General features: G+C 45.9%; 1 protein-coding gene across 8 annotated transcripts in view; it reads left to right on the plus strand.

The window, feature by feature from the left end:
• The window catches only part of MYOF (myoferlin), a 176003-nt gene that overhangs the window by 47453 nt on the left and 112727 nt on the right, over positions 1-15823 (plus strand). For all 8 annotated transcript variants that reach the window (XM_070057611.1, XM_070057607.1, XM_070057609.1 and 5 more), the window contains exon 4: positions 14384-14492. In XM_070057611.1, the coding sequence (XP_069913712.1) occupies positions 14384-14492 (109 nt within the window). The remainder of the gene's footprint in view (positions 1-14383; positions 14493-15823) is intronic.

Genomic DNA, 15823 nt, shown 5'->3' on the forward strand with positions numbered 1-15823 from the left:
CTGGAAACCTCTGATTACCTATAAAATGCTAAAATGGCAGTTTTTCTTCCTAATTTTGAAAAAATAATGTAAGAATTCTCAGCATCAGAGTGTTAATTTTGATAAGCTCGTCCTGGGTTAAAATTTTAAGTGGGTGTCTATCCTGCTAGACATTAAGTGACTTATGTTCATATTTTACTGTGGAGAAGAGACGTACAGGGATTGTATCTCATCTCATTTGATCTTCACAATGACCTTGAGAAGTGCAGAGATCAGAGGCTCAGAGGATTAAGGCTGGGAGCTGCTGTCACTCCACTTGGGTTTCTAAAGAATGACCATCTTCAGGAGCCTGGGCATGTAGGAGTGAAAGATAACAAGTTTTCAGGCCGGCGGCGCGGCTCAATAGGCTAATCCTCCACCTAGTGGCGCCGGCACACCGGGTTCTAGTTCTGGTCGGGGTGCTGGATTCTGTCCCGGTTGCCCCTCTTCCAGGCCAGCTCTCTGCTGTGGCCTGGGAGTGCAGTGGAGGATGGCCCAAGTGCCTGGGCCCTGTACCCACATGGGAGACCAGGATAAGCACCTGGCTCCTGCCTTTGGATCAGCACAGTGTGCTGGCCGCAGTGCGCTGGCTGTGGCAGCTATTGGAGGGTGAACCAACGGCAAAAGGAAGACATTTCTCTCTCTCTCTCTCTCTCTCACTGTCCACTCTACCTGTAAAAAAAAAAAAAATAAGTTTTCAGATCTCTGTGTGAGTGTATATGCATAGCTGTGTGCACACCCAGGAGAAGGGAGGGATTTTGAGGAGAATATTTGCATTTGCTGTGAAGTCCCCAGGGAACCTAACAGTGAGGCTCTAGCCCCAATTGCGACGCATGCGCAATCTCATCCATGGGCTCAGCTTCCGTCATCCCTCAGCCCTGCTTGCTTTCTTCAAAGCCCTTGTTAGGGAGCTGTCAAGAGGACAGGCATGGCGGAGGGTCCCGGTGGGCCTTTGGCTGTTAGTGTTGGGCTCTGCACAGCACTCAGGGCACGTGTTGATTGTCCGTATGCTATATCCAGCTCAGCATTCACCACCCTCTGAAATGTTCTTATCTCGTCAACCTGTTCATTCATTCTCCCTCTGCCAGACAGCCAGCTCCGCATCTGTCTTGTTCAGTGTTGTAACATCAGCACTTGGCGCAGTGCCTGGCATATAGGAAGCTCTTAGTATAGGTTTGTTGAATGAATACACGAGCAGTTTCTGCTACTACTACACTCATGGCATTTAACATTCACAAAGCACCTTGTCGCAGTCGCATCGGCCCACTGGTCATAGGGTTGTTTATGTGGAATCTGCCCACCTCAGCTTTGGGAAACAGCTTTCTGGATCCAGCATGATGGATCTCACAAAGCTCCAGCCCTTTTGTAAGGAGGTTTGGCAGTGAAGGCTGAGCTCGGTGGGAGGCAGGAGAGCTCAGTGGTTAAAAGCTGGGGATTCTGGAGCCAGACGGGGGCTGGTTGGATACCCAGTTTTACTGACTAGCGGAAGGTGGCTTTGGGCAAGTGGCTTAACCTCTCCACACCTGAGAATTCTCACTGTTAGATTATAATTTGGAAGTTCCAGTTCTGCTACAATGACATAACAGGGACCAGATCGACTGTCCCACATGATACGACTAAAACACCAAGCAAAATACATGTGGCAGCAATGGTCAGATATTCAACAAGGCTGCACAGGACAGCAGTGCCCAGCTGCAGTCTGCAGACAGAGGGCAGCAGGCAGACCGTGGGTGTCCCCCAGAGTTGGAAAGAGGCAGGCAGGAGTCTGCAGATGCCAGGGTATCAGGAAGACCAAGGGAGAGGGAGATAGCCCCTCCCCACATCCTCACCCCCACCCTCAAGTACACACAAAGCACTGTAGGGATTTGTGGAAAGTTCTCCTTGAATTTTCAGCTGGGCCCTGACTTGTAGGGAAACTCTGATGCAGGGGAAAGAATCAACCTGGAAGAGGCCAAGGGTACAGCCCTTCGGTCTCACACAGGGAACACTTTCTGTTCTCACTAGCCAGAGTGGAGAAACTGGTATTTCACGGACAAGGAACTTACCTCAGTAATAAGCAGAAAAAAAAAACAATAGAAATTGATCCAGAAATGGCACTGATGATATGGGTAGACATGAACAGCAAAAAGATATTTTGGGGGTTGGTGTAGTGGGCTAAGCCATAGCCAGTGATGCTGGCATCCCATGTGGATGTTGGTTCAAGTCCTAGTTGCTCCATTTCCATTTCCAATCCAGCTCCCTGCTAATGCACCTGGGAAAGCAGAAGATGGCCCAAGTGCTTAGGACCCTGCACCCATGTGGGAGACCTAGATGAAGGTCTTGGCTTCAGCATGGCCCACACCTGGCCTCTGTGGCCATTTGGGAAGTAAATCAGTGGCTAGAAGATCTCTCTGGGGCCTTTCTCTGAAGGGAGGAAGGAACCTCCACTGTGATACGGCCTTGACTAAACAAATTCAGAGTCGGTGAACTCAAGGGGCTTCCATAGCCTAGACAGCTCATAGCAAGAGTCTCGGGTGATTGCTGACATCATAAATAAGAGTGCCAATTGTTAACAACAGGAGTCACTGGGTTCATGCTCCCCACGTAGGATCTCTGTCCTTAATGTGTTTAACTATGAAACTCAAAAACAACACTACTAGTCGAACAATACCCTATACCTGGTTCGGTTGTGTGAGTGCAGCCTGTTGAAATCCCTGCTTAGTATACGAAGGCAATTGAAAATGAAACGTGATGAAGGGTGGGATGAGAGAGGGAGTGGGAGAGGGGAGGGCCACGGGAGGGAGGGAGGTTGGGGGGGGGAAGCCACAACAATACAAAAGTTGCATTGTATATTCTACTTAAAACTATTGGTTGAACTCTGTAATTAATACACAATTACTCTTAGATGTTTAATTAATGCTATAACTAGTACTCAAATAGTATTTTACACTTTGTGTTTCTGTGTGGGAGCAAAATGTGGAAATCTTTACTTAATATATGCTAAATTGATCTTCTGTATATAAAGATAATTGAAAATTAATCTTGATGTGAAGGGAAGGGGAGAGGGAGTGGGAGAGGGGAGCGTTGTGGGTGGGAGGGAAGTTACGGGGGGAGGAAGCTATTGTAATTCATAAGTTGTACTTTGGAAATTTATGCTCATAAAATAAAATAAAATAAAATAAAATTTGAAAATAAAAAATCTCTCTGTTTTCTGTCTCTCCCTCACTCTTTCTTTGTAAGTCTGCCTTTCAAATAAATCTTTTTTAAGAAGAGATTTTAATTATATTGCATGGATTCAAGAAGGTAGAGGAATGCTTGAATGTATGAAGTAGACATGGAAGATATGACAAAGATTCACAGTGAACTGCTAGAGATAAAAATTACAATATCTGAGATAAAATGACCATAATCATCTCTAAGTTTGCATTTCTGGGAGTCTCTTTTTCCCTTGCACTTGTATGTATGTGTGCATGTAAAACCACCTTTGTATCCGCCCCACACAATGCAGAGCAAAGTTGGAAACCGTGTCTGAGTACAGATCACTGTGCAGGACATCTGATTTGCTGTATTGTGGCTAGAGAAATAATAAAAACCCAATTAGGTACCGAGACAGAAAAATTTCCAAGTTCTCATATAAGACTGTGGGCGAGTGGCCAGCTGTCTGATCCTGAGGTTGCTGGGATTTGGGTTCTGTTACTTTACTAGTTGGCAAGTTTCTTCGTCTTTATAATGGGGACTGTAATGCTTTCTCAATACATTGTAGACATAAGGGCAAATTTGGTATAATTAAGGAAAATGACTTCAATTTCCCAATGAACAACAGAATAGAAAAATGTGTTTTGTGGGTTTACCACTTGCCAAGGATTGTGCTAAAACTATTCTACATGTAATCACATCTAATCACATCTAATCTTAATGACTCTAAGTCATCTCCACCTCTCCACCCCCCAGCTTTTAGTTGAGAAAAATGTGACACAGAGAGGCTCACCAAATTGCTTAAGGTTACCCAGCCCTTTAAGTGAAAGCACTTAAACCTAGGTATGTTAAACTTCTCCTATGCAGAGTTGAGACCTTCCCAGGTTTGTCTGTCTGTCTGTCTCAAGTGTGTTAGGGTTAAGAGCCAGGGTACCAGGGTGTGAACATGATAGGACACCATCATTAATACACATCACCCAGAAGCCTGTAGAATTAAGCATAAAAAGGACAAGCTTAAGTTGTGAAATGTGCTCATTCCCTGGGCAAAGGTTTGGTAAGTAACAGAGAATAGAAAGACTGTTGTGGAATGAGATTAGTTTGGTGGGGCTAAGTGTGGCATCGCTTGTAAAACATTCTCATTTCTACAAACACCAAAGGCTTCATCTTCACGCTTTCAGCACTTTTATTTCTACTAGTTCTAAGACTCATTTCTGACCTTGCTGGTGAATGCCTGATGGTGGGATAGGTTCAGGTGTCCTCTTCTTTTCCCAGGTACAGTGGTGAGAGGGGGTTGGGCAGCCCAGGGGCAGAGGCAAACTCTCCTAACTGGAGCAGCCTCTCGGGCCTGGTGGAAAACAAAGCCAGAAGCAGATGTTCCTAGGGAGCAGAACTCTTAGTTCAGATTCCTTCTTAGTTCTGTATTTTCAGCAGCAGCAAAAATAGGACAGGATCAGAGATGGCCTGGATCTTCTGGATCCTGGGGAAGCCAAACTGCACTGTCTGGCAACACCACAGGCCTGGGGATATCCCTTAAGATCTTTGAATTAGCGGTGGTGAGTCACGTCACACTTGGGGAAGGATACCAAGAGAGGCTGAAAGAGAAAGGATTTCATAATAAGAGCCTAATTACCTTTTCACTGCCCTTTGAAAGACAGTCTCTTAGGGGAAGCTCTTAACTGTTTGCAAGGTCAGTGAACAATCTGCAATGATGTAACAGCCATTCCATAAGTATTTACCAATACCTACTACGTGTTGAATATGGGTCTGCACACTGGAGGTTTCTGTGCCTTTCATCTGATGATCAACAAATAAATACACATAAAGTGTATCAGATAGTGATGAGCGCTAGGAAGAAGAATAAAATAGGGGAAACAGACAATGGCAGGGTGAGGTGGGAGTGTGTGCTGGTTAAGGTGGGGCTTTTGTATAAGGATTTGTTTAGGTGACTGTTTTATAATGAGCTATCTAATGAAACCTGTGGCTTTAAAAACGTCATCCAGGGGCCACCGTTGTGGCACTGTGGCTTAACGCCCATATCCCCTATCTGAGGGTTGATCTGGTCCTGGCCACTCTGCTCCAGTCCATCTCCCTGCTAATGTGCTTGGAAAAGCAGCTGATAATAGACCAAGTACTTGGGCCTTTGCCTCCCATGTGGAAGACCCTGACGGACTTCCAGGCTCTTGGCTTTGACCTGGTCCAGCCATGGCTATCAAAGGCATTTGGGGGCCGGTGCCGCGGCTCACTAGGCTAATCCTCCGCCTTGCGGTGCCGGCACACTGGGTTCTAGTCCTGGTCGGGGCTCTGGATTCTGTCCTGGTTGCCCCTCTTCCAGGCCTGCTCTCTGCTGTGGCCAGGGAGTACAGTGGAGGATGGCCCAAGTGCTTGGGCCCTGCACCCCATGCGAGACCAGGAGAAGTACCTGGCTCCTGCCTTCGGATCAGCGCAGTGTGCCGGCCGCAGCGCGCCAGCCGTGGTGGCCATTGGAGGGTGAAGCAACGGCAAAAGGAAGACCTTTCTCTCTGTCTCTCTCTCTCTCACTGTCCACTCTGCCTGTCAAAAAAAAAAAAAATCCAAAATGGAGTCATGCTGTACATATCCTGGAAGATAGGGTGGAGGCTATTTGACCCGTAGGAGAAAGGGCTGATTGCTAACAGTTGGAAGGACAGCCATTTGGCACAGTGATTAGGATACCATTTCGGAGGCCCACATGTCCTATGGGAGTGCCTGGGTGTGAGTCCCAGTTCACTGCCAGTTTCAGCTTGCTGCGCACCCTGGGAGGCAGTAGGTGATGGCTCCTGTACTTGGGTCCCTGCTGCCCATGTGGGAGACCTGGATGGATCCAGGTTCCTCCTGACTTTGGCCTGCCCCAGCCCTGGTTGTTGCAGGCATTTAGGGAGTGGATCAGCAGATGGGAGATCTCTGTCTGCCTTTGAAATTTAAAAAAAATACACAATGCAATGGAAGTGGATAGAAATGGATGTTGGTATTGACAAAGGGTTCTCTTGGGTTCATTCACGTCCCCTTGCCCAGGCCCGTGCATCCACTTTCCTACGATTTAGGCTGATGGTGGGTTTAAATCAGCACTTCCTGCCAGGACTGGCTGGAATCCATCCTCAGATTTTTTTTTCTAAGCATTTTTCTAGATTGCTGTCCAAAATAATACTAGGTAACAGTAAATCATGTGCCACATTATCCTTTTAATCCCTATAATAATACCACTAGGTAGGAGCTGTCATTACCTCCCATTTACAGATGAGAAAACAGGCTCAGCGAAATTAACCCCTACACAGCCTGTATGTAATAGAAGTCCAAATTAGTCATGTCTTCCTACCTCACCACCATGCCAGGCTCTCTAACTACCTGCTAAGGTTCAAGCACCTGTACGATCAACAGAGTGAGGTAGCTGACTCCCTGCAGCCCCAGAGTAACTGGCTCAGGTCCCCAGGCCCCTCCCGCCAGCAGGGCTTTAGGTGAAAAAACCTGGGCTTGTGCTCAGTCCTTCCCCAGGTGTCAGGGGACAGCCTCTGTGTAAGGAGCTGCTGAAAAAGAGTAATTTTGAGAATCGGGCAAAGCCTGCTGTGAACTTCAGACTGGGGCTGTAAGTCCAAGGTCAGCGGTCAAGGAGTTTGTTAACAGTGCAGGGGCAGCTTGGACACAGCCAGGTTTGGGAACCACTGTTCAGGACTAGCATTTCCAATTCTTAAAAAATCCCTTTGGATGAACAGTACTAAAGGCCTCAATGTTTTCTGACAGTCCTGGTATGCAGTAGGGTAGGGGAAGCCACAGGAAGGGCACAGGTTACTAGGCCTGCGAAATGGGGTTTTCTTCTCTCTAGTCTGTTTGGTTCAGTCTTTGGATTTCCACGCCTATTTCTCAGATGTGCACCTGCCTTATCGTAGTGAATGCTTTTCCATCTGCACCTGCTCCCCTCTCCTCAGAGTCTGCTTGGCCAGCAGCCTCCCCACCCCCAGCCCTGCACCCACTCCACCTGCCTCAGGCTCCCTCTGAGCGTCACTGGTTCAGACCATTGTTTCCTAGACTTCCTGGGTATAAGACCCCTCTGAGGTCTGACTCAGGGTCCTGGGAATCTGCAAACACCCTGTGGTTCTGCTGCAGAGTCCTGTGGGGAAGCATCCCCTGAAAAATGTCTGGGCAGATAATCCAGAGGCCCAGCCAGGATGAGTGGGTGCAAGTGGATGGGAGACTCAAGGAGGTGTCCTTGTGGGGATTTGGCCTTACCAAGGGCTACCTGAAATGTGATCAGCTTCCTCGGCCATGCCAAGGGAGACACTTCACTCAATGGCCCTGGCTAAAGCCTGGTTAGAAGGCTGTTAGAGGCCTTTGCAGTATAGACAGGGACCGCAACAGCATAGCCTTGCACTGGGTGAGGGGGACTGGGCTCAAGTGGGAATTTACAGCAAGGGGCGGAGTGGGAGTACGTGAATGGAAAATTACTTAGAGGAAGTGGCAGGGGCCAGGGTCGGGGGTGTTCTGGTTAAACCAACCTAACAGGATTCTTGCTGAAGACAGGCCAGGTGGTCAAACCTCACCTGAGAGATGGTAGAGGATGAGCAACCAGCCAGGGCAGTTATGGAGGGTGAACAGATGTCAAAGGTCAGGGACTCTTACTGAACTGACTTGGCAGGGTTCTCTGCTAAAACTGGATTTCACAAGGAAGTGCATAGATGAGCCTGGGAAAAACGTTCAGGAGCTGAAGTTTGGCCAAGCAGAGAGTCTTTGTCAGCCGCCTCCCTAACCCCCATGCCTAAGCGTGGCTCGCAGTGAGGGCCACACCTGGCTCTCACCTTCAGGCTGGAGACCCAGAGGATCTTCACGATCCTGGCCCAGGGAGGGGGCCACGTGGGGTAGGAGAATAGGGGCCCAGCCTCCTTCAAATGGCAGGGCTTAGTCAGCTGGGAGTCCCGTGGGCGATCATGGTCTTCCCAGGTTTCCCCCATGGGACCTGGGTGCAGCTGGGAAGCAAGTTTGAGGCCTCCTACTTGGAGCTGCCCTTCCCCTTGGGGGAGGGGAACTGGAGGCTGCTGCTGGCAGTAGAGGCTGGAACAGTGCTGCATGTGGTTTATTTTCCTGCCTCCAACGTATCTTTGCTTTGTGAAGGAGTTTTCAGTAATCCTCCTCCAGTGATCCCTGGGGGCTGTGTCCCTGCTGCACAGAACAACTTGATCTGCGTGAGCTGCCTGACAAGGACTCGGCCAGCACAGCCCTTACTCACCACAGAAGCATGCAGCTGTCAGCGTCAGTGCCGATGCAGACAGGGGAGGGGGAGGGGGGTTTCTCCCTGGCTCCTTTTTAACCAAACTGTATTTTAAGAAGAAAAAAACGGCTAAAGTCTTTCTTAACCAACACTTGGATTTCTGAGTTGATCAGCTTATTGTTGAACTCTGATTTCCCCCCAACCATAAACATCCAATTTTCAAGCCACTCCTCCCATTTCTTTGAATCAATTCCATGTTGCATAGAAACACAACCCAGAAGTATTTGATATTCAGGGACTGAACAAAATAGGAGCGAGGCTGGCTTTTTTCTTCATTTTAGAAGACATCTGCAGTTTGTTAATCCCACAATGAAGCTGCGGAGCATGAAGTCCTGGAGTTTGTCTCACTGTGAAGTTTTCTTTGGAGACCCACGTCCAATCTGTCTTAGCGGTGGGTGGAGTCCATGGGGAGACTGATTTTTCAATAAAAATACAGGACAAAGCTTCCTCTTTCGGTTCCATTTTAGTATATTTATAGCCTTAGTAATATGAAAGAAAAAAGGTTCCTGGGTTCAGTTTCGCCTCCTTTAAAGGAAATTGGCTTGTGGTCAGACCAAAATGCTGTGATCCCCTGTGTAGGAGGCCAAGTCATCATTTCCCAGTTTTTTACAGTATTTTGTATCCAGGCAACGCCATAGAAAACAGGCATGCTGGGGAGTTGCTCAGAGCTCAGACTTACCCATAGGGAATGTTTTCTTCAACTCACAGTCCAGGTTCTTAGTGTAACATGGCATTTTTTCCTCAACTCATTCTTACTGTAAAATGGCTACGGGATTAAAGTCTCAGTTTAGGTAAGCACACTACCTGTGCTTCTGACCTAAAACTTCACCTTTTCTTTAACGTGCGTCCCCTATGAAACATCAGAATTTTATAAGGAAGGAAATCTTACACAGTGGGACCAAAAAAATTTTTTTTAAAGATTTATTATTTGAAAGAGTTACAGAGAGTGGTAGAGATACAGAGGTCTTCCATCCGCTGGTTCACTCCCCAGATGGCTGCAACAGCCAGAGCTGTGCCGATCTGAAGCCAGGAGCCAGAAGCTTCTTCTGGGTCTCCCACTTGGGTGCAGGGACACAAGGACTTGGCCATCTTCTACTGTTTTCCCAGGCCATAGCAAAGAGCTGGATCAGAAGAAGAGCAGCCGGGACTAGAACCGGCGCCCATATGGGATGCCGGTGCTTCAGGCCAGGGCTTTAACCCACTACGCCACAGCGCCGGCCCCAGGATCAAAATTTCTAAAAGAAGAAATGGAAGTTAGGCTTTATAATTGGTTTATTTTGTTTTACTCCATTCTTGGTTAGTGACCTGTTATTTTCCTTCCATGGGGAAGGGAAACCAGCAGATATTGGGTGAATTAGAAGGGAGGGAAATTTTAAACCATTCAGATCCATAAAGGGTCAGCAGATGGGCTTTGTGAACAAGCCTGCTCTCTCTAGTTAACCATAGTCCCCCCGATTCTCTACAGCATTATATATCACTACATTGCTGGACTGTTTCCTTGACACCTGTGTAAATTAATTTTGACTCATGACATTATAGTCCAATGCTCTTGAAGGCAGAAACCCTGCCTCGCAGTCTGGATTGTCCAACACAGGTATAGTAAAGGAACATTTTTTTTTTCATCCTAAATTAGAAAGCAAGACATTTAAGAGAAAGGAAAAAGAAATATTTACCTTTTCCAAAACAGACATCTATAGAAAAAAATCCCATATACAAGCCTAGTAGCCAACTTTTCCAGCTGAGATGAATCTGAGAAACTATTTACTTCAGTCCACTTATTGGCAAATATTGAAGCGGGCTCAGAAGACTGGATGACTTAGCCAAGGCTTCGAAGAAAGGTGAGACGAGACAGAGTCAAGCCTGGGACAGGAACTGTCCACTGTCTGCGGTGATTTTTGCCCTCCTGGGGATGATTTTCAATGGGCAGGGATATTTTTTGAACATCACAACGCAGGGGGCTGCTACTGAAATCTGATAGCCAACAGCACACTTGACTTCTACCCATCTGACAAAGCACAGGACAGATCCCCCACAACAACAGCACAAAACTGAGGAATTCAGATGGAATTCAGTGCCGACAGTGAGTAATACTGGTCCAACCCAGGCAAGGCCTCTCTCCACATCCACTTCATCCTAGCACACTGCACTGTTTGTTGGAAGATTGATCTGATGATAGAGATGCAGGTCATTTTGACTTTACAGAAGCAGATCTGGACATGTTCAAGAGTGCAGTGTTCTGATCCGACTCAGGCTATGACTCATGGAACTGTGAAGAATGAAGTCTAGTTTGTATATCTTTCAAGGCAATTATCCCAGGGAGATATTTAATATCAGTCAGATGACTTCAAGACGTGTAGCTTTCCACAGTTTTTTCCTAAAACCTACTAAGAGCTCCACAGCTTACTGTCCTGTTTTTAATAATCTTTTTTTTTTTATTTGACAGAGTTATAGACAGAGAAAGAAAGGTCTTCCTTCCGTTGGTTAACTCCCCAAATTGCCGCTATAGCTGGTGCTGTGCCGATCTGGAGCCAGGTGCTTAGTCCTGGTCTCCTATGTGGGTACAGGGGCCCAAGCACTTGGGCCATCCTCCACTGCCCTCCTGGGCCACAGCAGAGAGCTGGACTGGAAGAGAAGCAACTGGGACTAGAACCCGGTGCCCATATGGGATGCCGGCACTGCAGGCGGAGGATTAACAAAGTGAGCCATGGCGCCGGGCCCCTGTCCTGTTTTTAAACCATAAAAGAAAATTCTCCTCAGGCTCATGTTCCCTGGGTCTGAGAGGTAGACAATATTTTAGAGGTTCTCACTTTGTCGGTCACATGGTAGAGAGGGACTAACAGGGAGACTACTGCTATGGTTTGCATTTGGTTTGACTGTGCACTCCTTCTCCACCCCACACCCCCCTACCTCAAAAGGTTCATGTGCTGGAAGCTTAGTCCCAGTGAAGAGATGGGTCCTAGTGATAGGGAGTTACATCATTGCCGATGCTGCCCTCAGAAGGGATTCTCTGTCTTACCACACAACTGCTCTCTCCTCACATGTGCTTCCACCGTGACACCATCCATTTTGTGACGTGTCAGAAGGCCCTCACCAGAGGCCAAACCAATGGGGGCTGCCTGTACTTGCAGCCTTCAAAACTGGGAGCCAAGGAAACCTCTCCAAGTTACCTAATCTCAGATATTTTGTTGTAGCAACAGAAGACTGATCAATATGAAAGCACTTCAAAAAGTTTGTGGGGAAAAAATGGGACGAGAAGATGTATATTTTGCTATAAAAATTCAAAATCAATGCATTTTTCACAACCTATATTTTTCATGAAATTTTTGAAGACCTCTCCCACAGTATTTCAGAGGAATAAAAAATCCAAGTTGGGTACAGGCATTTGGCACAGCGGTTCACAGGCCCACATACCATATCAGAGTGCCTGGGTTCAAGTTCTGGCTCCACTTCCAGTCCAGCTTCCTACTAATATGCATCATGGGAGCCATCAGGTGTTGGCTCAAGCACTTGGGTACTTGCCACCCACATGGGAGATCCAGATTGAGTTCTGGGCTCCTAACTCTGGCTGCAGGCATTTGGGGAGTGAACTTGTAGATGGGAGATCTATCTATATCTGTGTCTGTCTCTTTCTCTCTGCCAATCAAATAAAAATAAATTAAGCAAAAAATTGAATGGAGAAGAAATACGTAAAACGTGTTATATGAACTTGCTCATCTAAAAGTGTACTCTCTCTAAAATTCGTGTTTCTTTTCCACATTGATCAGGAGACCCAAGTTCTGTGTAGTTCTAGCAGGACTAAAAAACTCATCCCACTGGAGATAAAATTTTATTTTTCTATTACGCACTGAAGATTCCATTCGTGGTATTAGAGCAGAAGAGACAGTTTTTGAGCATCTTGTGTGGTGTTCTTTACAAGAAAGTGCACTCTTCCAAGAAGCCATGTACAAATCTTGTCATTGGGTAATCTGGGGAAACGGGGTGCCTTAGCAATTTCCTGGTCTTGTGAAATATAATACAAGGAATCTTCAAGAAGTTCACGCTAAATCTGTATTGTGAAAAAACTATACATGGCTCTCAGGATATTTTTGCACCAAAATGATCTTTTTAATCCAACTTCCAGGTACTTTTTGAAGCATATCTTCATGTATCTAGTCATAGAAGTGAAGTCATTTATTTATGAATAACATCAAGTCATGGAGGGTAGTTGCTGGGTTACAGATCCTAGCTCATCAGTCTAGTCCAATCCTGAGGTCTGTGTGGGGAAGAGAATGTGGATATACATCTGTCAATCCAAAAATGATGTGTTGACATCAACTTTCACTTCCTGACTTTTAAAGACCTTGTATTTTAAACTAAAATGAATTATTTCTCCACAAGATGAATTTTTTTGGTTATGATTTTTTCCTGGAAGCATAGAACTTCATAAAAAATACTTCAACTACGGTTATTTTACCCTGTGTTTTCTGATGTAAGGAATCTCCTCTATCACTTTGAAGATTTGATACTTACTTTTTTTATTTTATGCTAAAGATTTTTTGTTCCATCACATCTGCTATGTATTTGTATAAATTGCTCCAAATATAAGCCAAATATAACTATTTATTTGAGAGGTAGAGTTACAGACAGTGAGAGAGAGAGAGAGACATAGAGAAAGGTCTTCCATCCCTTGGTTCACCCCCCAAATAGCCACAATGGCCAGAGCTGTGCCAATCTGAAGTCAGGAGCCAGGAGCTTCTTCCTGGTCTCCCACATGGGTGCAGGGGCCCAAGGGCTTAGTCAACTTCTCCTGCTTTCCTAGGCCATAGCAGAGAGCTGGATTGGAAGAGCTAGAGTGACTAGAACTGGTGCCCATATGGGATGCTGGCGCCGCAGGCAGGGAATTAACCTGTGTCACAGCGTTGGCCCCAATTAACATTTTAAAATTCACACTATTTCTTCTTTTCAGTTCCACGCTAGATATCACATTCTGTTAGCTTTTTTGATTGCATTTTACAGAGGAAATGTCTTCAGTTCACCTTTTCTTATATCATTTTTCATATACTAGCTTCCAATATACAGACTGTGTTCCATAGGTTGTATTGTTATAGTGACAAACTCCTTGGACACATGTGTTCTTACATTTTTGGTAGGGGAGGGCGGATCATGTTCCCTAACTATAAAAATGTTTTGGGTATTCATTCCCAGTAGGTACAGACTTAGCTGTTCTTTCCTTCAGTTAGTGATGTCTGTTAAGCACCTGCTGTGTTCCAAAACAGGGTTAGAGTAGCCACTTCCCTATCCTAAAAGGAACAGTTCTTGACTCTACGAAGCTTCACTTTAGTGAACAGGGACACAGGTGGTCTTTGGAGCCAAACTGTTATGTACAATGGGAAAAAAGTGGGTTTGGGTCGAGGCTGATTTTAACCCCCGGAGTACGGTAAGAGAATTAGAAACATCCAACTTTTAAAGGCTGCTCCAAAATAGTAGCAAGTTAACCCCATCAGTAATCTAGCAACCTGTTGACACTTCAAGAAGGTCTACTTGAGGGGTCGTTTTTACAATGGCAAGATTTTATGGATCTCTTGAAACTTCCATGAAAGAGGAACCCTCCTTCTTTTCCCATTGAATTTTACCCAATCTTTCTCTCTCCCTGGACTCTGAGGGGCTGTATTCAGGCTTTACCTCTTTAAATACAAATTCATCTATCTCATTCATGGTTGTTGAAATACATAGGTTCTCAAAATGATTTCTTGTTGAGGAGACATGGTAACAGGTCCATTTACTGCCAAAGTGCCCTGCACAGGTGAAGACAAAATGGGCCACATCTTGTTGAGTGATTGAATGATGACAGAGGAAGAGGGCGTCAGAGTGTCATGTGAGGGGAGAGATGCAGTCCCCCTACTTAGGCTGCTTGTGCTTTCTCATTTTCCCCTGCAGGTTAATCGGCACAGCGACCGTGGCCTTGAAGGATCTCATCGGAGACCAGAGCCGATCATTGCCCTACAAGCTGATTTCTCTGCTAAATGAAAGGGGACAAGATACCGGGGTAAGCTTTCTCCTCTTGTTGTGTGTCCTTGAAGTCAGATGGTTGGCGATGGTACTGTAAGAATCTGGATGGATGATTAACTCATCACCCTTAAAGCAGACATTTGATCTTAAGATATTTGGGTCCACTTTCAAATGATGGGGGCCTTATTCTAGACTCTCAGCCTCAGAGCTAGCAAAGTAGATTGGATTTTCTATGACAGAATCATAGAGTGAGTATGGGTAAAGCTCTGTGCTTATCCTCATGGCATTACCATTTATGTGGTTCTAGCTCTGGGTATCAGACACTCCTTGAAACATTTGGTGGAAGGCTATTCATTAGCATTATCCTGAAAATTAAGAAGTTAACATCATGATCATTATTATTGCATGGTCAGCTGACTGTTTTCTTAGCATGGCCTCTCTACACAAGTATATACGGATGCTATCTGATGTGAGAGCAGAGTTCTGTTTCTTACGTGTACTTTTAAGAAATCAGCCCTAGTGTCACAGGTTCTAGGTTTCATCTGATGACTAACAAGCTCTCCTAAAGCTTCCATGCTTGGTCCATTGCAACTAATTCCTTCATTTTCCAATCAACGTGTTTTGTTTGGAAGCTTGGGCAAAGGAAGAGAGATTTCCCCTAAAAAAGGGCAACCTCATGGGAAAAATAAAGGCCAGGTTTCTCATGGTCCATGAGAGAATATCAGTGTTGCTGACAGCATCTCCAAGACTACAGGTTTGCCATGAATCAGCATTCTAATCAGAAATGCAAAATTTGGAAATGTCAGCTATCATCTCTCTCTCTGCCGAAAACCTGGCTGAGAGAAATGACACTTAGGACAGATGGTATAAATCAGTGACTTTTCCCACTGCCTTTTACTAAGCACACAAGAAAGCCTGTGAGGAGCCTGAAAATAACACAATGGCTGCAGGGGAGTGGGGGAAGGAGTGAAAAGGGCCTCAAGCTCTACCCCTTGGGATTGCCCTCACCCCTGCTGGGGGGTCCCAGAAACACCTCTGGGAATTCTAGGGTTAACTTGGAAGACAACATGAAAACCACTGACCTAAGAGATGAGCCATCGTGGGCTCTAATAGGTTTTATAAGCTGGGTTCTTAGATTAAGTTTAGCAACTGCACCCCTCAGTGCTCACAGCATTCCATCTGCCTGCTGTAGCCCTCACCCTCAGCATAGGCAGGCACAAGACTTCTCCAAAGATTCCTAACATGCCATGAAGTTGTGAATGGGGGAGTGCTTAATATCCCGTATCTCTTACATCACTGGTTCTGTCACAGAATGGGCTCTTTGATGAAGGAGTAGTCATCAATGAGCAGACACATAAATGGAAAAAT

The sequence above is a fragment of the Oryctolagus cuniculus genome, chromosome 15 (assembly GCF_964237555.1).
Source record: "Oryctolagus cuniculus chromosome 15, mOryCun1.1, whole genome shotgun sequence".
In the NCBI taxonomy this organism is placed as follows: Eukaryota; Metazoa; Chordata; class Mammalia; order Lagomorpha; family Leporidae; genus Oryctolagus; species Oryctolagus cuniculus.